The sequence below is a fragment of the Lutra lutra genome, chromosome 17 (genome assembly GCF_902655055.1).
Source record: "Lutra lutra chromosome 17, mLutLut1.2, whole genome shotgun sequence".
Taxonomy (NCBI): domain Eukaryota; kingdom Metazoa; phylum Chordata; class Mammalia; order Carnivora; family Mustelidae; genus Lutra; species Lutra lutra.
The window spans coordinates 1762304-1789700 of NC_062294.1; the positions used below are offsets into that span (position 1 = coordinate 1762304).

Here is a 27397-nt window from a genome sequence, read left to right on the forward strand (position 1 = left end):
GTGAGCCTGCCTCTGTGCAGCCTCCAGGGTTCCCACTGGGCCGGGCCTGCCGTTGCGGGTGAGTGGGGACGCGGCGTGAAAGACCGAGCTCTACTTGCCCGGACTTTGACTTCTTTTTTTTTTTCCAAAATGGCAGAAAAAAGTGAGGTGCCTGGCTGGCTCAGTCAGTTAAGTGTCTGACTCTTGGTTTTGGCACAGGTCATGATCCTTGGGGTTGTGGGATCAAGCCCCTCATTGGGCTCTGCCCTTGGTGGGGTCTGCTTGGGATTTTTTTCCCTCTGCCCCATGTGCACAGATGCTTTCTCAAGCAGATGATTTATTTATCAACACACCATGTATACTTGTTTCAGGGGTACAGGTCTGTGATTCACCAGTCTTACACAGCTCACGGCGCTCCCGATAGCACACACGCTCCCCAAAGTCCCTCCCCCATCCCTCCCACCCCCTCCCCTCCAGCAGCCCTCAGTTTGTGTCCTGAGACCAAGAGTGACTCATGGTTGGTCTCCCTCTCCGGTTTCCTCTTGTTTCATTTTCCCTCCCTTCCCCTGTGACCCTGTCTCTTTCTCAGACTCCGCATATCGGTGTCAAATACATCTTTTAAAAAGTAGATTAAAGGGCGCCTGGGTGGCTCAGTGGGTTAAGCCGCTGCCTTCGGCTCAGGTCATGATCTCAGGGTCCTGGGATCGAGTCCCGCATCGGGCTCTCTGCTCAGCAAGAAGCCTGCTTCCCTCTCTCTCTCTCTCTCTCTGCCTGCCTCTCTGTCTACTTGTGATCTCTCTCTGTCAAATAAATGAGTAAAATCTTTAAAAAAAAAAAAGTAGATTAAAAATTACTATATAAGTAATAAAGATACGTTATGAAAAAATGAAAAGAATTAGAAAGTTGAGTAAGTCCATTGTCCATTTTTGCATCTCTTGTCTAAACACCTGACTTGGGGACAGCTGGTGGCTCAGTTGGTGAAGCGTCTGCCTTGAGCTCAGGTCATGATCCCGGGTCCTGAAATCGAGTCCTGTCGGGCTCCCTGCTCTGTGGGGAGTCTGCCTCTCCACCGTCCCGGCTTGTGCTCACACCACGTGTGTGCGCGTGGGCTCTCTCTCTCTCTCTCTCAAATAAAGAAAATATCTAAAAAAACAGACGCACGTTTCTGCACATCTGTACTTCCTGCTAGCTGGCCCCGCCGTCAGCCCCGCGGGGTGTGCGCTGTCTGTAATGTGGAAGCTCGAGGCGCTGTTGTAATGTGCAGCCTCACGGGCCCGCTAACCCCACTAACTCCGAAAATTGTCAGATTGGGCCTCAGCGGATCAGGACGTCGGCTCTAATGATTGGAAACGGTCAGTGTCTTCCCCGCACATGCACTGGTGTTTCAGAGTGTGAGGAAGCGGGCTTGTCTCTTCACACGGTGGTCCTCTGTGTGGAGACGGGTGCCGTGTCGCCCTAACTGCGTCAACAGGACTCCCCAGTTAGTGCAGGGCCACAGTGGCTTGGTGACAGGGCCACGGCTCTGCTGCGTCCTGGAGTGGCTCAGGGCGCTGCCGCAGGAGCTCTGGGGTGCTCTGTGGGTGCCCGGGGACAGAGCCTGCTGGGAGCCACCGCCCGACCCGGCCAGTGAGCGCTTTCTTTCCGGACCTAGTCCCCGCTTGCCGCATGGCCTGCCACGGTGGCCCCTGCTTTGGAGCTCCCGGGCCAGAGGGCCCCCCTGGTGTGACGGATGCTCCTGTGGTGTTGACTTCGTGGCCGAGTGCCCGTGGTTGGTGATGGCAGGAGACCGGCCCGGCCTCCGCTCTGCCACAGCCCAGGTTTGCAGGGCGTGTGCACAGCCTGCTTCTGTGAAGTCGTCCCCGCGGCCACACTGTTTGCAGACCCGCGCACCGCACCCTGCAGTCCTCTGGGTCACCACGGTCCTTGGAACTGCACCGCCTCTCCGGCGGAGTGTCATCGGACTAGAGCTCAGGGGGGCAGGACTCCCCGTCACTGGGCGGCCACGGGGGCGGCTGTCGCGGGTTCAGGCGGTCGTGGTCGATGGCACGTGGCCTGCAGCAAACTCGCGGAGAGGCCAGGCGTTCTGAGGTGGGGCGCAGCTGTGGGGGCAGGGTGTCCCCAGGGCGAGAAGGGGGTGCGGGTTCTGGGCTTCTGGGCTCCGGCTTCCGGTGTCACTCGCAGCGCGTGTCCGTCTGCACCGAAGCTTGTGTTTGGAGAGCGGCCTGCTCCCTCGCCGCACAGCCAGCCCAGAGCTCGAGAGCCCTGGACCACGTCGTCCAGAGACTGCCTTTAACCCTCCGAACTGGTGTGCGTTTGCGTCTGTCCAGGTCGTTTTCCGGGGGGGGCGGCGTTCGCTCTTAGTTTAGCTACCTGGAGCACATGCCCTTCCACGGTCGAGTCCCTTTTCTGGAAAACCTGAAGACGTGGACTTGCTTTGACACGTGCTTTCTAATTCCATGATTTGACTCGCTTTTTCCGCTCTTGTGGGGGGCCCAGGACGGTGGTCCCGGTCTGCCGTGGCCGAGCGTGTGCTTTCCTGCTGCTATTTCGGGGTGCTGGGTATTCCTCGTTGTCGTTGAGGTGGTGACCTCGGGCATGTGAGTGACCTGAGCCCTGGAGTTCGCGTCCTCACTCTGCTCTCCCCTCAGCTGGGCACGTGGGTGTATGAGATGTGCCCGGGGACCACTGCTCTGAGAGCTTTGATACTCTGCTAAGCCCAACCACGCCTTTTTTTTTTTTTTTTTAAAGATTTTATTTATTTATTTGAGAGAAAGCAGGTGGGGGAGAGAGAGAGAGAAGGAGCAGAAGTGGGGAGAGGGAGAAGCAGGGAGCCCAGTGCGGAGCTCCATCCCAGGACCCCGGGACCTCGACTCTAGCCACAGGCAGACGCTTCCCCGATGGAGCCGCCCAGACGCCCCAGCCCAGTGACAGTTTGAAATACGCCGTCGTCAGTCTTCTTGCGTCGTGTCACACTTGCTGCCCTCGCCCCGTCCTCTCCCGGGCCCTGGGATGTGCGGCCCCAAGGGCACCGTTGTCCCCGCTTTCGCTTGCCTTTGCTGTTGTGTGTCTGTCCCTTAGAGGTACATGTCGGTAAGCGGCGGGCGTCCCGCGCGGGTTCGGTTTGTCGGAGGGGTTGTACATGCTCGTGCCACACGGCTGGGGAAGGGGTTAACGCGCGCGGCCCAGCAGCTTTAGCATCCGTATTTGAGAAGGAGAAGGTACTCTGTCTGCTCGTGGTAGAGCCCTTGCGAGCGTCTGGCACCGCTGGGTCCGCTTGAACGGGGCCTGGGCTTGCCTGCGTCCCTTTTGCCTCCTAGGAATTCCGGGACGGGCGGTGGGTGTGGGACTGCGGAGGATCTGCCGAATGCGGGATTGTTGAGGCTTCCTCCCCTCAGACCGGGGAAGATGATCGCTGAGCACGGGTGCTGGCTGCGGCCACCGGGTGTGGTGCTCTGGGCCGTCCTGGGGACGTGGACCCAGCTGAGAGCTGCATGGCGGCCCTGACCTCTCTCTCTCTCTTCTGCTAGGCGGTGGTGCTTCCTCAGGGCGGAGGACAGCTGTGGGCATTTGGAGGGGAGTTTGCTTCTCCCGACGGAGAGCGGTTCTACCACTACAAGGATCTCTGGGTGCTGCACTTAGCCACCAAGACCTGGGAGCAAGTGAGGTGAGGTGCTGGGTGGTGAGCTCGACCTCTGGGCCTGGCTCCGGTCCTGCGCCGGCATCCTGCGCTCACGGTGATGCGGCTCCAGCTCTAGGAATTCCGGGGTTTCGAGGAGCATGACTGCAGAGCCATGAGTGGCCAGTCTCGCTGGTGCCTGAAGGCAGGCAAGAGCTCGCCTTTTTCTCTAGACCCTTCTGGAGAAGCCCGGCCCGGCGATAGCTCCCTGACCGCCTGACTTTGTTGAAGGCGTCGCTGGGCTCGCTGGGACAGCACGGTATCCCTGCTTGCTCTCCTGTCTGCCCTCCGGGGCACCTATGGCAGCGTCTGGTACGCAGTCCCCTCCCAGGACATCTGTGGATCCCCTTGGAGGCAGCGCTGGGTGTCCGCTTGCTGGCAGTGGACTGTGGTCGTCACTACAAGGGACAGTCTTCTTAGGTCTGGTGGACCTAGACGTAGCGGAGCTGGGATGAGGGGAGGAAGGACGGGGAGAGAGCGTCCTTGCTGCTCTTCAGCAAACCAGGCTCCACGGTCGTTGGTGTTGGGTTTCTGCCCCGTCGGGGACATTGACGATGGGTTTGTCGCATCTGGACTGCACGTTCACCGCCTGTCAGAGCTGCACGTCGGCAGAACGACCGCGGGACGACAGATGGGAAGTAGGGTGCGTGGGCTTTATTCTTCGGTGTCGGGGGTCATGTGCGCCGTGGCTGGGGCCATGTACAGCGCAATCTCCGGGCCCTGGCTGTGCTGTGGTAGCCTCGGGCCAGAGCTTCCTTGCACGCCGGAGCAGGCGGCCGGATCGCAGAGTTCAGTCACGGGGCAGCACCCTTTTCGGGGCCTGGGACTTGGATGGGAAGGGAGCCCCACTCCCCAGAGGCTGTGGCGGGTGGTGTGAGGAGACTGCTGACGGGCTGTGCAGGCCGGCTCTGACCCGCTCCGGGCCTGGGCTGGTAGCTCGGTGGAGGCTGCTGTGTGCAAGGAGAGCGCGTGTGGCCCCGGCTCAGCGAAGCCGCCACGGGGTTCGAGTTCATCGTACCGAAGTGGGAACTGGGGAGCCTTGTGAGCGCGGCCGAGGGCTGATGTCCTTTCTGGTCCCCTCGCTCGCTCTGGGAGATGTTCATCGCCTCGGCAGGCACAGGGTTCAGTCACGTTTGTATCAAAAGTGGTTTTGTTGGGCACATGTGGAAACTGGCCATTTGTCCTCAGTTAAAGCGTCTTCGGGCCCAGGGCGCCCGCCCGTGCTCCTCGCGCCGGCTCGGTTGTTAACTTCCCGCTCGTCTGTCCGTCTTTGGGGAATTGATACACCATATTTTCTTCACTTTTTTATCAGTTTGAGTAGCTTTCTGTCCATAATTCTTGGGTGGGTGAGGGGCAGTGCTCAGCTCCACGAGAGAACGCGGCCCCCTTGGCGGGCTCCGCGGGGCTGGGGCTGGTGGCGGGGGCGGGGCCGTCCTCAGCTGCGTCGCGGGGTGCGCGTTTTCTCGTGGCCTTCAGCCCTGCCTGCTTCTGCGGCGTGTACTGTGGGTGGAACACGGAAGCCGGGGGCACTAGGGACACATGGCCACTCGCGGATGTGCCCTTTGAGGGGCTCGCTGTGGCCACTGTCTCCCAGCCAGCCCGGGACAGCCACCCTCGCCTCCGTGTGCCCCGGGCTGTCAGTCCCAGCACGTGGGCATGGCGTTCGCGGCTTGTGTCCTGGGTTGGAAGTGGTCTCTGTGAAACAGGCGGCCGCGGTTTGGAGGCTTTCTGTGACCGTGATGCCAGAGTTTGTGGAAAGCGCGTCGCAGAGCGCGTTAGAGGCTGACAGGGAACTGCGCGGTGCCTCCCGTTGGCGTTCTTAACCCGTGCTCGTCCGGGGGGAGTGGCGGGCCTGGGACAGGCCGGGCTGCTCTGTTCTACTTCGTGCCTGAGTTCATCCAGCCTTCCTCCTGGTAAGGGCCCCAGGTCTGGCGGGTGGCGTCGCGCAAGCTGTCCGACAGGCCACGTGGGAGTGTGCCCCTGACTAGGAGGTCGGCCTGCGAGGCAGGAGAGGGAGGCTTCTGTCCCCGGCCCTGCTTCCGATTCTGTGTGTCACGAGCTTCTGAACGAGTGGCTGGATTTCTGTGTTTTGCTGCTTCACGCATTTTTCGTTGAGCTGTTTTCTGTCCTGAGTGGCTGATGACAAGCAGAAAGTCCTAAGTGGCGTTCAGGAGGCATTATGTGATGACCGTTGCCCACGTCCGTGTCCTCGATGGCTCCCATGCTGTATCATCTTGGGCACTGAGCTCTGCCTTCCTATAACGCTGGGTGCTCCACTGCCCGCAGGCTGCAGCCCCCGCCTCGCCTGCCCCAGAGGTGGTTCTGAGACGAGGAGGGAAGTGCTCCCTGTGCCGCCCCTCTCCTGCCCTCCCGGCTTCCCGCAGCCCTCCGTGGGGCGGGGAACGCGCAGATCTGCAGAAGGGTTTCCCACTGCACCAGAAGCCACGAGAGCTGACTCACGTGACCATGGGACCCGTTGGTTTTGCAGGGGAGATGGTGCCACGAGGACACAGAGGGCGGGGACTGGCAGGGAGAGGGGGCACGAGCGCGTATTCCTTCGGAGACCGTAGAGGAGCGAGCCCAGAGCCCCACGCGGCCCCGGGGAGTCTGCGCAGGGGTGAAGGCAGGTGCCGCTCGGGCAGGGGGGAGGCGGACGAGCAGGACGACCCCCCAGCCAGGATGTCGATGCATCGGTCAGCCCCGTGCGGCTTTACATGGGCCTCCGCCCCAAGTGCATTTCTAGGAACGTACTCTAAGGAAATACTCGCTCTCGTTTTATACCGAGAAACGTACCAAAAAACCACGGGGCGGAACAGTCCGTGCCTGAGAACAAAGCCCGAGTGTGTACACACGCGTGTGCGCCCACCAGGAGAGCCGTGCCTGCGCCGGCCGGGTCTGTGCCTGTCCGGGATCGCTCCCTGTCTTCGTCCCTGCAGCCGGCCGGTGTGTTCTGAGAGCCGGAGGGCTTTGCTCATTTACTGAAAACCTTGCTTTGCTGTGTGTTTTTTCATACGAGTTCCAGAATCAGTTTTTCAGGTGGTATTTTTAAAAAACCCCGGCAGGATTTTGACGGGGCTTCTTTTGGTTGTAGCCTGCACGCCGGGGAGCCGACGTCTTTCCGATGCGGTCCTCCCCCCGCAGCGCTGCACTTGTCTCCAGTTAGGTTTATGGCTCGCCCGGCCGTAGAATTTGCAGCCACCTCGGAGGAGCACTGCGGAGTCAGAGGCCAGCCGTGCCTCCGGGATTCTCCCCTCGTGTCTGTTCCTGCAGAGACTGGAGCCACGCTCCCTCCTTGCTGGGAGGACGCCTGTCCCTGGCGCTGAGCGGGTGCTCCGTGTTCTTGTTTGGTGGTCTCTGGACCCTTCCTTCTCTGTGGAGCAGCTCCTTAATGGCGGGCGGCAGCCCTGTAAGTCATTTCCTGTCCTCACTTGGACTTGGGAAGGGTTCCCCAGAGAATGGTTGTGGTGTCCCAGCGAGACTCGGTGGTGTCGTGGCTGGGAGACCTGTGGCCCAGAGCTGAGGTCACACTTCTGTTCGTGCTTCTCGGGCTCTCACCTCCCTGCCCGCCTCTGGTTCAGAGCACGTTTCAAATGGGGCTCGGGAATCGGCCCTTCACTTAAGCCCTCCCCGCCCCACTCAGTGATCTTGACCGAGGTGGGCCTCGGCCACAGTTGGGGCCACTGGCCTTGGTGACTGGTGGGTTTAGTGCTTATTTAGGGCCCTGCTCGCGGACGTGAACATGGAGCACGTCAGCTGCTGTCTCCGAAGTAAGAAAACGGGTAAAATTTCTTAGCTCCTTTTTTTGTTTTTTGTTTTTTTAAGATTTTATTTACTTATTTGAGATACAGAGGGAGCACGAGCAGGTGAAGGGGCAGAGAGAGGGAGAAGCAGGCTTCCCGCTGAGCAAGGAGCCAGACGTGGGACTTGAGCCCACAACCCTGGCTGGGATCGTGACCTGAGCTGAAGGCAGACGCCCAACTGACTGACCACCCAGGCGCCCAGTTCCTTAGCTCCTTAGGCAGTAAAATAGACCAGCTAGTGCTTCTGTAATGTATCGCTTAGGCAGACCGCGAGCACCCCACGGCCTGTTTGCTGGCCTCCCGGCTGGGCTGCACACACCTGCCATGGCTGCCGAGGAGAGCCTGTCTGCTGAGTCCCTGGGGGTCCGAGGTGCTGCTCCTGGGCAGGGGACTGGGCTGTTCCCGCCCAGGCACAGTGGCTGCTGTGGAGCGGGGACCCCTGGTGGCCGTGTGGCCTCCGTAATCTCGTCTCATCTCAGAGAAAGGTGGGGAGATTCATTTAAAATGCGGACTGAGTTCCCCTTTCCCGGGAAGGCCTCTGAGGCCAGGAGAGCCCACATCGCTCGGGAGACACAGGCAGAGCCCGCGGCGAGCTCGAGCGAGCTTTCTGCCCAGGATTCGGCCCGGCGCTCAGTTCGTTTCTCACTCCCGTGGGGGTAGCTTTCTGGTGGGGCTTCCAGAGAAGGGTCAAGGCCAGCTTCGGCTGTATTAAATCGGCATGTAGGGTGTATTGAACCCTTCCTGGCTTTCCAGCAGGTTTTCCCTTTGGGAGGGCAGGGCGATTCCCTCTCGCTGGCCGACTTCTGACGATCTGAGACAGCGGGTGTGCCGGCCCATCCTTGCGTGCAGGGGCTGGTCTGGAGAACGGACCTTTGGGGAAGCGAGTGCAGCTTGCCGGGGAGAAGAGTCGGGGCCTGCAGAGGGTCAGGGAAGAGCCGCTGTGCCGAGGTCTGCAGTCAGGTCCCTGAGAGGGGCGCCTTGATCGGCCAGCATCCGCATGTTTCCTTGTCTCACGGCCGTGCTGTGCCCCGGACGCCCCGGCCTGGCGTCCCGTCCCACCACGCGCCTGGTTCTGCCAGCTGAGGCCGCGGGGCCTGAGCCAGTGCAGCCAGGGCCCCGAGTGCTGTCCGTACCCGCGGTGGGGGGCGCTGCTGGGGACCGCCTTGCAGCCACCTCTGCTAGAGGACGGCCTCACCGCGTGCTGCTGCTGGCTCCAAAGGGACCGAATGCCAGCTTGGTTTTGGGGAAGGTGCCGTTTTAAAAATGACGCTGGGATGAATTTACATAGTTCTGTGCAGCTCGATGAATCCGTGGAAGCAAACACCCTCTGTGCTTAGGCCCAGAAAAGCGCGTTATTGCTGTGCCCAAAACCCCTGTGCGGCCCGGAGCGCAGGGAGGGAGTCTTGCCTCCCCTGGCTTCCTGGGCGTCGCTGCCAGGAGCCCGGGCCGCGCGGCTTGCGGCAGTAGCCGGCTCACTGGGAGCTCTGCGGCGCACTCGTAGGGACATAGGACGCTGCATGGGCGCTGGGCGGGCGTCGGGAAGCCACCGGGTTCCAGTAGGTGCAGAGGGGTCTGCCGTCCGCACGCCCGCACACATGCTGGGACGCGCGTCCGTGTGTTTCTGTCGAGTGTGTCGAGGCGGAGTGAGCACGTCCAGCTGCGGCCCACGCTGGCGCACGCATCTGCACGCTGTGGCGCCGGTTCGCTCGGCAGCCCCGCGGTGAGCTCCGGCCGCGGCCGTCTGTGGCGCCGCTTCCGTCGCACACTAGACACCGAGTGGACTCCACTGTCGTTTCGGGTCCTGCCTGCTTCCGTTCGCGTCGCTAGCGGCAGACGCCCGCTCGACCTCATGACGGTACGGGACGAGAAGACGGCAGGGTTGCTGACCTCAGGAAGGCCGCGGTAGGTGGCGGCCTCAGGGGCGCGTGAGACCAGCTTTCCCAGATGTTTTGAGATTTCCTTCAGTCTCTGTCTTCCCCGGGGGATGCCTGCACACCTGCTCTGCCCCCGAACAGAATTGTCACCCTCTTGTAGGATGGGCGCCCACGGTGGGTCACCAAGGGGACAGAGATTTCGGCATCCCTTTTCTACTGATTTCTGAATCTGGGGCCGCCCCAGCAGTTCCCTGTGACTCGAAACCCAGAGGGAGGCCGGGCTACTTAGAGCTCTGTGTGTTCAGAGGTCATTCGCGTGCCAGGAGGTCACCCGTTCTCGACGTATGGCTCACAGAGTCGTGCCGCCGTCGCCGCCAGCTCACGTAGAGCAGAGAGAAGCTCCGCTCCCGTTACCACTCCCCCCGGTCAGCCCTCATCTACCCTCTGTCTGTGCGTCTGTCTCTCTCAGGTCTTCACACAACCACAGGCCTGCAGCTGCTGCGCTCTTGGGACCGACTTTCCCTGCGCATAGTCTCTAAGGCCCACTCTGTGTCGGGAGTTGGTGCTTTTTTTTATTTTTTTAAGATTTTATTTATTTATTTGACAGAGAAAGAGATCCCAAGTAGGCAGAGAGGCAGGCAGAGAGAGGGAGAAGCAGGCGCCCCGCTGAGCAGAGATCCAAATGTGGGGCTCAATCCCAGGACCCTGGGATCATGACCTGAGCCGAAGGCAGAGGCTTAACCCACTGAGCCACTCAGGCACCCTGGTTGGTGCTTTTTTATGACCAAATAATATTCCGTTGTACAGACGGGGCACATTGCGCTCATCCATTCGTTCGTGACGGACGCGTGGGCTCTGGCACTTTTCCATTCTGCGAGTAATGCTGCCAGGAACGTTCACGTACAACTCAGGCACTTCTCTGTGCGTCTGAGCACTTAGTAGATGAGCAATAGAAATGGTTGAATGAAAAAATACACAGAAATGTGTGTGCACATTTTCTCTTGATTTGCGAACGGCACGGACATTGGTCCTCAGACCTCCGTAGTGTGTGTGTGTTAATGGTGCATCTGAGACACACGGGACACATGAGCACCCCAAGAGAGGAGGACCGTTAGCAGCACTTTTTGTCTGATCTGGTTGTGAGGACCATGCCGTGTCGTTTGGAAGGGTGTGAGTTTTGGGACCTGAAATGCATGTGGAAGTGAACACACATGTCTCCTGCTCTCCGGGGTCTGCCGGGAGCTGTGAGCTTGGGGGCTGCACGCTCTCCGGCCTCCTTTGTGGCTGGGTGTGAGCCCGGCACCTGGAGAACTGGGAGCAGGAGTGCGTGTAGACTCCCTGCTCCTGCCCTGCTGGCTGACTGTCGCTCTGGACCTGCTCGGGCAAGGAGGAGGGTCCAGCACACAGAGGGTGGGGAGTGCAGACACAGTCCCGGGGGTCGGTGCTCAGGTCTACTGACTCATAGATTGTTCTGTGCTCAGACCTCCGGCTTCATCTGGGGTGGCTTTATGTCTTAACTGGTGGTTGCACTTGTGCGTTCTGGGGCAGACTGTGTCCTTTCAGTTCTCGTTCTACCATTGGCCAGCCTAGTGTGTTTCTTGACTTCTAGGTCTTGTCGTTCTTATCTGTAAAATGGGATTGAGGATAGTACCTGCCCATCTGGTTGTTGTTATGAATGAGAGCCCATAAAAGGAGCATGCCTAGTGTAAGATAAACACCGCAGAGATAGTAGTTTTATCATTCATAGTAATAGTTAAAATAAAAGTAAAACAAGGATATAGTGCCTTAGGTTGCCTGGGTTCTAGAGACTGGTACCGATTATTCTGTACGATGCAGTTGAATACCTTATACTTACTTTGCCCAGAATCTGTTGATCCTTGGAAAAGTGGAGCCGAATTCCAGAGGTACATTGTTTGAAATGAAAAGGGAGATGCTCTTGTACGTGTTTCGTTTCCTCCTCAGGCCATGTTATAACCATTCTTGGAGGAGGGGCTTTTTCTATTCTGAGGAAGAGTCACGAGACTAAGTTCGCTGTTGGGTCTCCCTGTGTGACCTTGAATCTCAGGGATTGTGAGAGAAATGGTTCCTTTGCTCCCTAGACGTCTTGGGGCTGCTGGTATGGCATGCTGCTAGAGCGTATCATTTCGCAAGGTGTACACTTTAAAGTAACTCAGGGAATCACTTGCCTACCAGGTGCTTAGCACTGTTTGTGCTGGAGCTGCGGAGTGAGCTGATGCTCGTATGTGTCCTGGAGACGTCACCGCGGCGGCCTCCGGAGGGTGGGTGACGAGAGCGGTGGCTTGCCCTGTTGGATGCCGTTCTGCACGGAGCTCAGATGCGTTTAAAAGCACTCACTCCCACAACGTTACACACGTGTTTTTGTGCCACATATAGATCTGGCTGAGTAGGACTTGTTAATTTTCTAAGACTCCATATTTAGGAGTGACGGCAATTGAAATGTGCTCGTTGGAGATTCAGATATAAACAGGCTCTTTTGGTTGCTTTATTTTTCTAAAGGGGTATATAGAGTCTTTTTATAGAAAAATTTTCTCTTTTTGGTTACAAAACAGTGATACTTGGCTGCTGCCAGAAAAAGGGAATTGGTGTTTCATGCCTGCCTCCCCAGAGGAGCAAGCACCCTTGGGATGCGTGGGCAGGAGGCTGAGCGAGGGCCTTGGACCTGCAGCCTTCCGGCTGCCGGGCGTCCTCGGGCCATGACAGCCGTTAGGTTCACGTAGCATTCGGGTCTCCACGTAACTCTTTTTAAAGTAGAACCGGAAGCACTGTACTGGCTTAGTTGTTGAATGAAAATTCGTTCCCTGGGTTGTACTTTGAAAGTATCGTATGAGAATATCTCTCAGAAGGGAGAGTCCTTGTCCCCAGCATGCACGGTGTTTTTCTTCTTACTCGGCTTCTGTCATGCAGGGTGGCCCATCTCCTCAACAGCTGGCACAGTGGGGACAGAAGTGGCTGCACGCTGTTGCCACGACGTCAGAGTGCCAGTCGAGGTCGGTGCCCAGCCACTGCAGGAATCTGTGGGTGGTGGCATCCTGGTGGGCCCAGACCCCCCTTCAGAGCCGTGTTCATTTGGTATCTTTATCAGGAATTTGGACTTAAAAATATGCTTACTAAATTTGTGGGTGATACAAAGCTGGAAGGGAGAGCAAATAAATTGGTTGACAAAGTCAGCATCCAAAATTAACCTTTGTGGACCAAATCCAGCAAGATGAGATTGAAGTGGGAGAAGTGTCCCTTGTGGGTTGCACGTAAATATAGGATTAAAACAGTTGACTAAAAAAGCTGCCCCTGCTAGTAGAAGAGGAGGGTTTAGTGATTCGGAACGCTGGTTGGCATCAGCGCATGGCGAGGCTGCCCAAAGGCTAATGCGTAAAGGTTGCATTAACAGGGTCTGGCCTCCAGGAACAGGTACGGATTACTTGTGGTTGACTTTCCCCTGACGAGTATGGTGGTCGTTGTGAGTAACACGTTCCCTGGGACGTTAATGAACTGAGGGCCTTAGGGGAGAGAGACCCTGTGATCAGGCATTTGGGGAAAGGTGGGGAGAACGGAATTGGTTCTGGATTGGAATAGGGAAGACCCTGGCCGTCCTCACGGCGGCATGCGATGAGGCGCCTCATCTGGAAACACGGGGCCGTTTGAACGTTGTTTTCATTTTGAGATTCTGTGTGTTGATGGTTTTTTTGTTTATTTGTTTTGTTTTTAAGATTTATTTATTTAGGGGCACCTGGGTGGCTCAGTGGGTTAAGCTTCTGCCTTCGGCTCAGGTCATGATCTCAGGGTCCTGGGATCCAGCCCCATGTCCGGCTCTCTGCTCAGCGGGGGCCCTGCTTCCCCTTCTCTCTCTCTGCCTCCTTGTGATCTTTGTCTGTCAAATAAATAAATAAAATCCTAAAAAAAGATTTATTTATTTATTTGAGAGCATGTGGGAACATAACCAGGAGGGACAGAGGGAGAGGGAGAGGGAATTGCAAGCAGACCGCATGCTGAGTGTGGAGCCGGATGTGCGGCTCTGTCTCATGACCTTGAGATCATGACCTGAGCTGAAACCAAGAGTCGGACCTTAAGTGACTGCGCCACCCAGCTGCCGCTGTTAATGTATTTTTTGCGGCACCTAGTTTTGGAGGAAACTGTGTATAATGCACAAAAATAAGCGGAAAGAACACGTTGTATAGGAAGTGCTGGGCTGCGTGGTTCAGGTCGCAGCCGTCCTTTGCAGCCTGGAGCTGCCGAGGCTTTGTGGGCTGGACTGGACCGAGCTCTCTCAGGTCGGGGAGCCGGGCCGTGGGAGCCACGCAGCAGCGTGCGGGAAGCGGAGGCACCCAGAGCCCGGTTCTCACACAGGAGCTGAGCTTGTAATCGGTAAGAATCCCGGAAGCCGCCCGCGCGCCAGCTCTTTTACAGTCCGGTTGTTTTCTTGTTGTCGAGTTTGAGGAGTTCCTTGTAGATTTTGATCCTTTCTCAGATGCGTCATCTGCAAATGTTTTCTCCCAGGCTGTGGCTTCTGGTTGTCCTGTGAGCGCCTTCTGCAGAGGAGACGTTTTAAAGGTCAGCGACGTCCAGGTTATCGGTGGTTTCACAGCTCGCTCTGTCGTCCACGCCTGTGGAGGACGGACGGTCTGCCTCTAGGCTCGTGTTTTGACACGTGGGTGTCCGGCTGTTCTAGCGCTGTGTGTCGGCGTCTTCTCGTCGCTCCGTCGCGTGGCTTTTCGCCTTCAGTAAAGAGCGGTTGACTGTGTTTCTGGGCGCCTGATCCCGGGCTTTCTGTGTTCCCTGAGCGGCCTGCTTACTCCGCACTGGCACGACGCTGTCTTGATCACGTAGCTTTATAGCAAGTCTTAAAGTCAGGTAGGTCAGTCTTCGACTTTGATCTTTTCGATATTGTGTTGGTTATTTGGGGTCTTTTTAAAAAAAATATTGTATTTATTTATTTATTTGACACAGAGAGAGAGACCCGGCAAGAGAGGGAACACAGGCAAGGAGAGTGGGAGAGGGAGAAGCAGGCTTCTCGCCAAGCAGGGAGCCCGATGCACGGCTCGATTCCAGGACTCTGGGATCATGACCCACGCCAAAGGCAGATGCTTAACGACTGAGCCCTCCAGGCGCCCCTATTTGGGGTCTTTCACCTGTCCATGTGAACTGTAGAATCCGTTTGTCCGTACCCATAAAGCAATTCGTGGGATTGTGGTTGAGGTTGCGTTGGCTCCGTAGATCCAGGTGGGAGGAACTGGCATCGTGACGATACCACTTCTTCCGTACACAAACGTGGACTGTCCCTCTGTTTATTTAGGTCTTTGATTGTGTCTGTCATAGTGACATAGTTTTCCCCAAATAGATTTATAAATCTCGTAGACTTATACTTGGTGTTTCATGTTGGGGGTGTTAATATAAATGGTAATTTTGTTTTTAATTTCAAATCTCAGTTGTTCGCTGCTGGTATGTAGGAAAGTGGCTGACTTTTGTGTATTAGTCTTGTTGCCTGCAGTGTCGCTATAATCACTACTAGTTCCAGGAGTTTTTGGTTAGTTCTTTCAGATTTTATACATAGATCATGTCAATTGCAAACAAAGTTTTATATCTTCCTTCACAATATTTATAGTTTTTATTTCCTTCCCCCCCTTATCTCATTACGAGAACTTCTAACGCAACGTTGAAAGAGTTGGCAAGAGGGGACATCCCTGCCCTGTACCTAATCTTCGTGGGAAAGCTTTCAGTTTTCATGATCGAGTACAGTATTAGCTGCGGGTTTTTGTAGATCTTTATCAAGTTCAGAAAACTCCCCTCAATTCCTAGATTGCTGAGAGAGTTTATCCTGAATGGGTGTAAGATTTTGACAAATGCTTTTCCTCCATCTGTTGGTATGACCGTGTGACTTTTCTTTCTTAGTCTGTTAATGTGCTGGGTTATAACAATGGATTTCAGAATGTGGAACCAGCCTTGCACATCTGCATAAATCCCACTTGGTCACAGTGTGTACTTCTCTTTAGACTTTTCTTGGATTCAGTTTGTTAATATTGAGGATTTTGTGCATCTCTGTTTGTGAGAGGCACTGATCTGTAGTCTTTTTTTTTTTTAAGATTTTATTTATTTATTTGACAGAGAGAGATCACAAGCAGGCAGAGAGGCAGGCAGAGGGACAGGGAGAAGCAGGCTCCCCGCAGAGCAGAGATCCCGATGTGGGGCTCAATCCCAGGACCCTGGGATCATGACTTGAGCCGAAGGCAGAGACTTTAACCCACTGAGCCACCCAGGCGCCCCGATCTGTAGTCTTTTTTTGTAATGTCTTTATTTGGTTTTGGTGTTAGGGTAGTGCTGGAGGGATGACAGAAGCTGTGCTCTGAAAGAGATTGTAGAGGATTGGTATCATTTTTTCCTTAAATATTTGGTAGAATTTGCCAGTGAACCCCTCTGCATGTGGTGCTTTCTATTTTGGAAGATTATCAATTATTAATTCAATGTCTTTAGTAGATGTAAGCCTATTCAGATTGTCTACTTCTTATGGATTTTGGTAAATTCTCTCTTTGAAGGAATTGGTCCACTTTATCCAGGTTATCAGATTCGTGGGCATAGTGTTGTTAGTAGTATTGCTTTTTAAAATCTTTATAATTTCCATAGGATCTGTAGTGGTGTCCCCTCTTTCGTTTTTAATTAATAGTAATTTGTATTTTCTCTCTCTCTCTCTTTTTTTTTTTAGCTTGGCTAGAGGCTTATCAATATTTGTTTATTTGACAGATTTTATTTATTTATTTCACAGATAGAGATCACAAGTAGGCAGAGAGGCAGGCAGAGAGAGAGAGGGAAGCAGGCTCCCTGCTGAGAAGAGAGCTCGATGTGGGGCTCGATCCCAGGACCCTGAGACATGACCTGAGCCAAAGGCAGAGGCTTTAACCCACTGAGCCACCCAGGAGCCCCTTCTGCTCTCATTCTTATTATTTCTTTTCTTCTGCTTACTTCTTTTTCAAGTTTCCTGGGGTGGAAAATTAGATTATTGACTTGAGATATTTTTTCTTCTCTAATTAGTACATTTGGTCCTACAGATTTCCTTCTAAGCACTTGATTTCACTGCATCCCACAAATTTTGATAAATTGTTTTCATTTTCATTTAGTTCAAAATAGTCTTAAATTTTTCCTATTTTTTCTTTGACCCACATGTTATTTATAAGAATATTGTTTAACCTCTATGTGTTTGGGACTTTTCCCAGCAATCTATTACTGGTTTCTAGTTTATTCCTACTGTGGTCTAAAAGCAAACATTGTCTTACTTCTGTTATTTTCAGTTCATTATGGTATGTTTTGTGGCCCAGAATGTGGTCTCTCATGGTGAACGTTCTAAGTGAGCTTGAGAAGAATGTTTTTGCCCATTGTTGGATGAAGTGGTCTGTGGATGTCAGTTATATCCTGTTGGCGGGATTGAGTTCAGCTCTATCCTTCTCGGTTTCCGCTGCTGTGTCCATTTTTGAGAGCGGGTCATTGAGTTTTCCCACCGCAACAGCAGATAAGTCTGTTTCTCTTTGCAATTCTGTTAGTTTTTGCCTCACATAGTTCGACATTCTGTCAGTTGGCATTCTGTTGTTGGATTTGTACGTGATAAGAACCTTTCCGTCTTTTTGGAGGGTTCATCCCCTGTGTACTTAGGTGGCGCCCACTTAACTCCCTGGTAACTTTCCTTGCTTTGACGTCTGCTCTCTCTGAAATGCAGTTACACTGGTTTTTCTTTGGTTGGCTGGTCGCGTGTGCGTCTTCTCCGTGTGTGTCCTCCACTGCGTGTGTCTCCATGTTTGGGGTGGGCTCCTTGTACAACATGGCTGGAGCTTGTGTTTTGATCCGCTCTGGCGCTCTCGGTCATTAAATGGTGGGTTTAGACCTTAGTGCTCACCGTCGTTGTCCGCAGACTGGATCACAGTCTACCGTGTTGTCACTGTCCTGTTGGTCGCCCTTGTCCTTTGTTCTTGTTTGTCTTTTGACTTTTTGGGGTGTTTTTTGTGATTTTAATCGATCATGTGGTAGGATTCCAGCTTTCTCCTTTCTTAGTATATCTGTTATACCAGCGTTTCTGCTGTTTTGGGTGGCTGCCCTGCGGTTGGCCATGTACGTGTACAACTGACCCAAGTCCACCTTCTGATAACGTGGTACCACTTCATGAGTTGTGCGGATGCACTGAGATAGCGACATAATCTTAATTCCTTCCCTGTCCCTTGTGTCATTGCTGTCTTCTCTCCCCCAAGAGTGAGCTTATAAGAACACGTGTGTAGAGAAGCACACACAGTCAGACACTTCGCTGCTGCTGTCACTGTGTACCAGTTGTTATTTGTGAGGTGAAGAATCCGGAAAAGAAAACTTTTTTATTTTACCTTCACTTTATCCCTTCTTCAGTCCGTTTCCTTCCTGTGTGTGGATTCGAGTTTCCGACGCACACACACACGGTCTTTCACTCTCTCTCTCAAAGACTGTCAAACATTTCTTGTGAGGCGGGTCTGTTGACACCAAGTCCGTTAATCTTGGTTTGTCGGGGAGAGTCCTGCTTCTCCTTCGCTCGTGAAGGACGCTCTCGCAGAGCACGGAGTCTGGTGCTGGTGGGGTTTTCTCCCACCACTGTAACTCCTCGTCCACTGTCCTTGTTGCCCCGGTTTCTGAGCAGGAGTTGGACTGGATTCTCATCTTTGTCTCTCTATAGGTAAGGTGTCGCTTCCCCATGGCTCCTTTTGGGATTTTTTCTTTACCTTTGGTTTTCTGTAATTTGAAAATGACAGGCCTTGGTATCCTTTCTTGGCATTTAGTCCTCTTCGTGTCCGCTGACCTGCATCGGGCTTTGATGTCAGAGTTCAGTCTGGGGAACTTCTCACCGTTGTGTGTTGTTCTTCTATCCCTCTGTCTTCTCCTTCCAGCCCATCCTGCTTCTGTTTTGCCTGTAACACAATTGCCCCACGGCCCTTGGGTACTGTCCTCTGTTTTTTCTCGGTCTTGGTTCCCCGTGGTTTGGGGTTTTCCAGCTTTTCCTTGCTGTATCCTCTGGCTCTGGGGCTCTTAGCCGTGTCAGGCTGCTCGTGAGCCCGTCGGAGCCGTTCTGGGCCCCCGCACTTCTGTTAGTAGTTTGATCTCTCGTATTTCTTTCTGGTTCTTTCTTAGGCTTTGTGTCTCGCCACTTTCGTTGCCCGCCTGTCCCTGCATGTCGTCTGCTTTACCCGTCACAGCCCTAAGCATGTTCCTCACAGTTGCTTTAAGATACTGTGTTGCGGTCCCAGCACCCCTGCCTGTCTGCTTCTGGTGCTTGCTCTGAACCCGCGGGCAGATTTTTACCTTTCGCCGCGCCTCGTCCGCGCCCCCTCGCTCGCGGGCTGGGATTACCGGCCGGGACGAGGCGTGTGAGCGGGCTGGTGCGCGTCAGGGGAGGAGGGCTCGGCTCCCTCCTGGAACTTCCCCAAGGCCTCTCGCTTTCTCTCCTCCCTTCGTAGGTGGGCCGCATGCCCAGACGGAGCTGGAGCCAGCCATCTCCCTTCCTCGGGTCCGTGCGCCTCTGGTACCACTGCACCCCATGGTGGGCCCTGGGTCGCTGCTTGCCCCTGAGGGTACAGATGCTCGGTGCCCCCGTCCCCTGCCGCTGCCGGAAGCACGAGGGGTTGTTCGGTGGCACTTCTGTGGGAGGACGATTGAGCCCCTCGGGTTAGTCTCCCAGTACAGAGGCCCCGTGACTAGGTCCCCCTGGAGCATCCCACTCCGCGCGTGGCCGCACTGAGCCTCCTGCAGTGTGTCTGTCCAGTGCAGGTTTTCCTGACAGCGTCTGCCCGCGAACTTCTGCTTCCAGAAGCCTCCTGTGCTCGTCCGCTGGCCTTTACTTCGGGGCCCGCAGTTCGACCTGTGTGTGAGTCGGGAAGAGTGGCTGACTTGCAGTCTGCTCAGCGTCCCGCTTGCTGGGACCGAGTGGTGACTTCCAAGTCCTTTGATGCCAGACCAGAGCTCAGAGGTCCCGTCTTTCGGTTCTTTATCACATGTATTTTTATGTCGGGTTTATTGAGATAAAATCACATTCTGTAGAATGACAGCCTTTTAGCTGGACGGTTAGAGAGGAGTTTCCGCTAATACACAGACCTGCCTGACCACCACCGTGCTCGGGACAGATGAGGTGTGCGTCCGTCCTGAAAGTTCTCTCCTGCCCACTTGCTGTCAGTCCCCTTGTACTCTTTGGCCCTAGGCAGCTACTCTCATCACCATGGATGGACTTTTGCCTTTTAGAGAGCCTCCTAGGGGCGCCGGAGTGGCCCAGTCAGTGAAGCGTCCGCCTTTGGCTCAGGTCATGATCTCGGGGTCCAGGGATGGAGCCCGGCGTCTGGCTCCCGGCTCAGCGGGGAGCCTGCTTCTCCCTGTCCCTCTGCCTGCTTGTGCTCTCTCATTCCGTGTGCCAAATACAGGAACAGAATATTAATAAAAAAAGACTCTCCTGGGCACAGAATCCCACAGTACGCGCTCTTTGGCTGCCGGCTTCTCTTGGGCGTGGTGTGTCTGAGACCTGTCCATGTGGCATGTCTCAGGGCACCGTCCTCCTCTGTTGCCGAGAAGTAGTCCATCGTAATGAACGCACCATGCTCGATGCATCCCTTGTCGAGGCACATCTGGGCCGCTTCCGGTGTTTGACAGGAGTAAAGCTTCTCTCAGTGTGTGTGTAGGTCTTTGTGATCACTTGTGTTTTCAGATCTGAGTGAGGATCTGGCATCCTATCGCCAGGTCATGGGCCGAGCACGTCTCACGGTATAAGGAACAGTCGTGGTGGTCGTGCCACCTTGCCCCTGCCGCTGTGCTGTGCGAACGAGCCGGCTCTCAGCCCGTGGCTTCAGGAGAACTTGAGCCTGTCGTTGGGTTTTGGCTGCTAGTGGCCTGGGTAGGGAGCACACTGTGGTTTGGGCTTTCGCTCCCAGCGACTGATGGCGGGCGGAGGCAGGTGACCATCTCTTGCTGTCTTTGTTGGCTGTTCGTGCGTCTTTTCTTTCCTGTCTTTGTCTCAGCCTTCTGTTCTGTCTTTGCCTATAATCGTATTGGGTTTATCTTACTCAAAACATACAAGACTTCTTTTACATATTCTGGGCACAAGTCATTGGTCCGGTGAGTGCAGAAATCCCCCCCCGACTTTCCGTCTCCTGTCGTTTGATTCTGTAATGGTTTATTTCGAAGAGCTGAGGTTTTCGGTTTTAACCAAGTCCAGTTTCTGTAAGGCCCTGTTTGCACTCAGCTGGCTTTACTCCATGGTCGTGGAGACGGTCTCCTGTTTGGTTCTCCATGTTTGTAGGAGCTAGTAGACTCAGGACGGTCTGGGTTACCTGTGGTCAAGTTAGACGGTTCTCGGTAAGTGCTCAAGAAACAGAACTCGGTGTAAAAAGTGGTCTCTTTCTTCCCCATTTCAGAGCATCGGGAGGCCCTTCGGGCCGGAGCGGACATCGGATGGTGGCCTGGAAGAGACAGTTAGTCCTCTTTGGTGGCTTCCATGAGAGTACAAGGTTGGTACCACCTGGAGATATCTTTCTTTCCTGGGACAGTAAGGAGCAGAGTTTTTGTGGGAAGAACCACTCGGAACATGCACGGGAAGTGCTGCCTGTCCCGAAAACTGGAGCCGGCTCCGTGGATACGCAGCGAAGCGGCAGCCCCCGCGCTCTGCTCTCAGTGTCTTGAAGTCCGTAGTACTGAGCGGCAGCTCTGCATCCTTGTTTTACACCGAGACCTGGAAGTGATAGGGCCGATCCTGTGTAACTCAGGATTTTCCGCCTTTACCCTGGTACAGACTCGCCCAGAGGACTTGTGGAAAGTCCGGTTGCCGCGTCACCCCCTCTGCTTTCTGACTCGGTAGGGGTGGGGTCTGAGAATCTGCCTTTCAGCAAAGGTGCAGGTGACGCTGGTGCTGCTGGCCGGGGGACCCCACTCTGAGAGCCTCTGGGCTAAAATTGAACTTGTCTGTGTTGGGGACCATGGCGAGAGCAGTGCTGTCTGAAGAGGGGCCTCCCGTGTGCCTGTGTGTAGCCGTGTTGGTACGAGCCGCCGTGATCGTGTGTTCCGTGTGTGCTCACGCCAGGCTGTGGCTGTCCATGACACGACGCCAGAACACCGCATCCTCGAGCCGCTGCTTTCCCCTGCACGAGCTCCTGCTCACGGTCCTGTCTGTGCTCAAGTCCTTTGCCACTAAAGTCCCAGGAGCACTAGGCAGGGCACAGCGGCAAGGCCCTTCTTACTGCTGCCCAGCTGCTGGGCTCCGGGCACGGGCCTGTAGGCGCGCCAGTTTCAGGAATGCTCAGCCTGGCTCAGGGTCTCCACCCAGCTCTAGCGCAGCTCTGAGTGTCTCCTTCCTGAGTATGCACTTGGCTCTGTAGAATTACACACATGGTAACCTAATGTCATGATTTGCAAGATTGTGACTTTGTAAACTTTGTAAGGAAGTTTGGTATAACTTTCAGGCTAAAAAGGCTTTCAGCTCTAGGCAAATTACCGTGTTTCCCTAAGGTAGCATTATCTCTAGTTCCCAGATGCAAACTCACATATGCCCATGGTCCCTTCGTGTGGATTTAAACTTTAATGAAACCAGTAACTTACTACAAATGGCAGAAAATTTACCTTTAATTTGAATCAGGTTCACTTTCTAATGTCCCCACCTCCTTGTTTGTGTCCCTGTGTTATAACCAGAGATTACATCTACTACAATGACGTGTATTCCTTTAACCTGGACACGTTCACGTGGAGCAGACTGTCCCCATCGGGGGCTGGGCCCACACCTCGATCGGGCTGCCAGATGTCCGTCACCCCTCAAGGCAGCATTGTCATCTACGGGGGCTACTCGAAACAGGTAAGGATGCGGCAGGAACTAGGAGCTCCTCTCTGGCCTTTTTCAATGTCACCAGGATTGGAAACTTCCAAATAGGATTGTGAATTGCTTTATTAGAAACACTTTCTGTTGAAGTGGAAATGGATGCAGTGTCCCCTGCTCCCCCGTGAATGTACGAAGACTCCTTCAGCCATATTAAGCCACACTGTGTGGGGACGCATGTGGCCGGCTTGCCGCAGCGTGCGTGATTCCGTCTGGGGGGTGCGGGGGGCTCTTCATGCTGAGCCCCAGACGCCAGCTACCGCGGTCCGGCAACTGTGGCGGTAGAGCCGCCGGCGTGGGCAGTGCAGGTGGGCAGGCGTGAGCGCCCCTGCGTCCCTCTCGGGGACGTGCCTCCCGCCTGGCATCTGTGCCTGCCCGAGGCCCCGCCCCAGCTGGCACGTGCCTCAGAGCCCCAGAGGGCTGAGCTGGTGTCTCACTGCAGACTTTTTCTTACTCTTTAGGGTTTGAAAATGTCTCCAGCGCAAAGTGACTTAAAAGAATTAGTGAGCCCTTAACGCCCGCCCACCCAGACGTCTGTAGTTAGCGCTCTGCTGTCCTCGCGTCCGCCGCCGTCTTTCTGGGCCTTTGTCAGGGAAAAGCGCAGCATCAGGCCCTTCCCCCTGAACGCCGGAGCGCGCATAGCAGCGCGTGGAGGTCAGCAGTCAAGTTTGTTTAACTCTATTTATTTTATGTTCTCTCTGCATCTGTAAGGGGCTCGCACTCGTGACCCCGAGATCGAGAGGCGCATGTTCCTCTGGCTGAGTCCATTGGGCACCACTCCAAGTCCCATTTTGAATGTACGGTTTCTCTGCCGTGATGCACTCGTTTTCAGTGTGTACCTGCCGGTCGCAGAGGCGAGTGTGTTGGGGCTGGGGAGCCCTCTTCTGCCGTGCCCTTCCCCCACCCAGAGGCAGGTGCTGGGGTCTGCTTTGTCCCCCCTTGTCCTCGACGTGTCTGTTCTGGGACTTCCGACAGATGTGCTCGGTGGAGGAACTCATCCTTCCTTCATCGTGCTTTTGAGGTCCGACCCTGTGGCACATTGAGTCACTCGCTGCTTCATGCCAAGCAGGTCCCACCACGGCAGTTTCTCGGCTCTCTGCTGGCGGCCACCGGGCAGTTTCTCGGCTCTCTGCTGGCGGCCACCGGGCAGTTTCCAGCTTTTGACCATTAGGAACAAAGCTGCTCTGAGCATTCTTGTGCAGGTCACTGTGTGGCTCTGCCTTCTGGTTTCTTGGGAAAATATCCAGGAGTGGGACTGCTGGGTCACAGGGTGGAGCGTGTCACAGCCTTTCCTGCGCCGGTCGCCCACACCCTTGGCCACCCTTGATGCTGCCAGTCTTTTTTGTTCTTGGCCATTGTGGTGGATGTGAGCTGTCTCACTGTGGTTTTTGATTTCATTTCCACACGATGGAATGGGCCCTCTGACTTGGGGCTGAGCAGGTCGCCTGTGGGTGGTTGGGATGGCACAGGCAAGGAGTCTGTCCCGCAGTGGGGCAGCGTCCCGCTTCTGCCTTCTTCCCCCCACCCCCCCGCCTCGCCCCAGTGAGTCACGGCTCTGCCACTCAGGAAGTGGTCAGCCTTTGTTCTGAAAAGAGGGCCTAGGTTGGTTCTCTGGCCTCAGCCAGGTGTTCGACGGGAGGCCCAGGAAACAGGTTGTTTCTGCCGGAAGCTTGCGCCCACATCGTGTTCTTCACTGTCGCCCGAGTGGGATGCAGAAGGGACTCACGTGACGCTCACGACCCTTGGAAGAGCCATGTTGCCTGCTCCCAGCAGGGCTTCTCAGCAGCCGCTTTCTGCAGCTAGCGGCGCCGGCAGGGCTGTGGACCCGCCGAGGCCCTTCCCTCAGGTCACTTGCGCCAGACCTCTGGTGTTTGCGTCCCTGTGGAAAACTTCTGTTTGGCTCCATGGGGTTGATCACAGCCGGGGAAGACTGAGTTCTGGCTGCTGTGAAATACTAGAGTCATTCCGAGTGGGTGGCGGGCTGCCTGAGCCCTGACTGGAGCACACGTCCAGGTACCGGAGCCTGCACTGGTGGAGTGCTCCTTCCTGCCCCGAGCCCCCACCCAGGGCAGGTGCCGTTGGGCACCATGGCGGTGAGCTGAGTGGACAGCCGTCAGCATCCGGCGCAGATGCCCTGGAGCAGTTTGGGGCGGCCTGCGGAGCAGGGTCTGAACTTGTGCGGTGGGAGAGACGGCCTCTTCGTGGTTTCCTGCACCGCAGACGGCCACCTGAGCACCACAGCTGTCCCTGGACGGCGTCGAGAGCTCTTTGCTGTTGCGAATCCGGGGAACCAGGATGAGTTTGTGCTGACTTTATAAAGGGACCTCCCGTTGCCTAGATGCTGAGGCGGCCAGTTGGCAACCCTGGCTGCTTAGAGGGGGCAGGGCCTTCTGCCCCGTGTCAGGCCGGTGAGCTGGCCTTTGTGCCTGGTTTCAAAGTCACTCCTCCTGCCGTGGGGGAGGATAGCTCTGGACACGGGCTCATTTCTGTGGTGGTTCCGTGCCGGTTCTCCGCCGTTGGGGCAGGAACAATGAGGCTATGGGCCCCCCTGCCCCACTGTGCCCCCCTTCTCCCTGGGAGCTGCGGGAGCACCTTCTCCCAAGGGCATGTGGGGTCTTCCTTTGTCTCCGCAGGCCCCGGTCGGGGTGTGCTGAGGAGACTGTGGCCCTGGGAACACGGGTTCCTTGAAGGTGCTTCTCCCACGTGGTCTTTTTCACGTTGTTTGACTCTCGACCTGGTTGCAGGCACTGTGTGGACCCTCTCCCCACCCTGGGGACAAACGGTTATACGGGAGGAATTGGGGAGCTGGTGGGGCGGGCAGCCCCAGGGCCAGTGCGCTCTGATCCAAAGGCGTGCGACGCATCTCCTCCAGCCAGAGCCCTGGCCTGTGTGCCAGCCTGCCCCAAAGCCATGGCCCCGGGCTTGTGGCTTCACCCTTCTCGGGAAGGGATCTGGCTGGTGGGCCTAGAGAGGAGGCATTTAATGGGTGCAGCATGGAGCAGGTTCTGACCGCTGCCGGCAGCCGAACGGCACGCAGGTCAGCAGGTATAGCAGTGCGGGGGCTGCGGCCCAGCTGTGGTGTGTGTCTCTGCCCCAGGTGGAGTAGTCCCTGAGCTCCTTCCGGGTCCCCCAGCGGGCCGGGCCTCTGCGTGTGAATGCCGCTCCTGCAGGTGTCGGGCCTTTTGGTGTGAAATGACGGCCCCTCCTGCCGTGCAGACCGGCTTGAGAAAGGGAGCGTGTTGCCTGAGTAGCTAGCGTGCAGACATCGCCTCACTTGAATCCTGCGCCTGTGTCTGGAGGGAGCACCGGAGAGGCACACCCAGTTCCCTTTTCCGGAGACGCGGGCTGGTTCCCTTGCACGGCTGATCCGAACCTCCTGCAGGTCACACGTCCTGTCTGTGGACAGTTGGATTGTGGCTTTGTCTTCCAGAAGGAAACCAGCTTCTCCCCGCTGTAGTACACGCACACCCGTGTTTGAGAGGGGAAGACATGCACGTGTCTCCTGATCTTATCTTGCATTTGGTGGAGAAGTTGGGGTGTGTGTAGCAGCAGCAGCGAGCACTCCTGGTGCCCAGATCTTGGTTTCTGACCAACTCCAGTGAAAGGACCCGGGGCTCCTTGGGGAAATGGCTGATTGTAGGCCTGGGTCAAAAAATGTAGGGATGAGGCTGGAGGGTCTCGTGCTGTCCCTCCCATGAAAGGGCTCACAGGAAACCCGCATAAGGGGGCATGTCAGATGGACACAGGAGCCCCTGAAAGGATTCCCGTGGCCAAAGCTGGAACTGTTTAAGCAACAAAGGTAAGGAAAGCAGCTTTGATTATAGCTCAGGGTGTGACGTAACGATCCGTGAGTCCGTTGGATTACATGCAAGCCGACAACTGAGTGAATAAACGCGTCAGGGGCGAGGGGCAATTCCTCCTGAGCTGTGGGGCCGACTCTGCCCTTGGTGGGGGGAGCGTGCTGCCCTCTCCGCACCTGCCCTGGAGGACTGGAGAGCTGCAGGCGGGGGGCGTGGGGGGTGGGCGTGACAGCCCAGTGACCAGGATGGGCAGCAGTGGTGAGTCATGGAGCCAGCGTGCCCCGCTGGCGTGCTGCGAGAGAAGGCGTGTCATCTGTGAGCGCGTAGCCCCGTGCAGTGCCGAGAGAAGTGTCGGGATGTGTGGGGAGACGGGAGACGAATCATACCAGCTGCGACCTCTCCACTCCAGAGGGTCACTGGAGCTGGGGGGGCCTAGGGCCATGCGGCCGATGGGGCAGAGAAACCTTGGTTTCGTTGTTGGAGATGCTCAGGAAAGTTGTAAAATGGTAGAGACTGGCTGGCTGGACGGTGTGTGTGATTTTGCGGGGAAGCCTGAGCACGTGGATTGAAAGATGGTGGTGCGGGGGACACGCGGGAATTGCGATGGAACTTTCCAGTGGCCTTGGGGGAGGGGCTCCTCCACCTACAACAGGGTCGCTGCAGAGCCGCAGACGCTCCCGCAAGAGCGCGCTGGAGCGTCCTTGCCATGATGGTGCTGGTTAAGAATGGGGAGTTTGGGGGCACCTGGGTGGCTCAGTGGGTTAAAGCCTCTGCCTTCAGCTCCGGTCATGATCCTGGGGTCCTGGGATCGAGCCCCGCATCGGGCTCTCTGCTAAACAGGGAGCCTGCTTCCTCCTCTCTCTCTCTCTCTCTCTCTGCCTGCCTCTCTGCCTACTTGTGATCTCTCTCTGTCAAATAGATAAATAAAATATTAAAAAAAAAAAAAAAAAGAATGGGGAGTTTGTAGCAAAGTCCATTCTTGGTTAGTAAATCATACCAGCATTTTTTATCATAATCTGTTCAATGAGGTCAGAATTGAACTGGTTGTGGGTCCGGTATTTTGGGGGCTGGTCCAAAGGAAGGCTCTGGAGGTATCCTTGCCGCACCCCGACAGGAAGCCAGACCGTGAGCTTGAGGGGACTGTGCGGGGCGCCAGAGGTAGTACCCAGCCGGTTCTCACATGGCTCCCTGTTTCTCTTGCAGAGAGTCAAGAAGGATGTGGACAGAGGCACCCAGCATTCAGATATGTTCCTGTTGCAGCCGGAGGATGGAAGAGAAGGTAGAGGCACTGGGCCGTGGGCATGGGCCGTGGGCGTGGGCCCCAGGCTCCTACAGGAAGCAGGGCAGAGATTAGAGAGCCCGCCTGCCCCGTGGAGGGGGCACTGGGGTCTGGGGGGTGGCGGCGAACC

The 27397-nt window shown here is 55.8% G+C and overlaps 1 protein-coding gene across 10 annotated transcripts in view; it reads left to right on the forward strand.

Moving 5' to 3' along the window:
- Positions 1-27397, forward strand: part of KLHDC4 (kelch domain containing 4) — a 45275-nt gene that overhangs the window by 13953 nt on the left and 3925 nt on the right. For 5 of the 10 annotated variants that reach the window (XM_047712458.1, XM_047712459.1, XM_047712460.1 and 2 more), the window contains 3 exons: positions 20741-20833; positions 22008-22167; positions 27192-27267. In XM_047712458.1, coding sequence (XP_047568414.1) covers positions 20741-20833; positions 22008-22167; positions 27192-27267 — 329 coding nt within the window. Of the gene's footprint in view, positions 1-3506; positions 3644-18021; positions 18029-20740; positions 20834-22007; positions 22168-27191; positions 27268-27397 lie in introns of all 10 variants that reach the window. The other 5 variants (XM_047712456.1, XM_047712461.1, XM_047712462.1 and 2 more) reach the window with 2 other exon arrangements.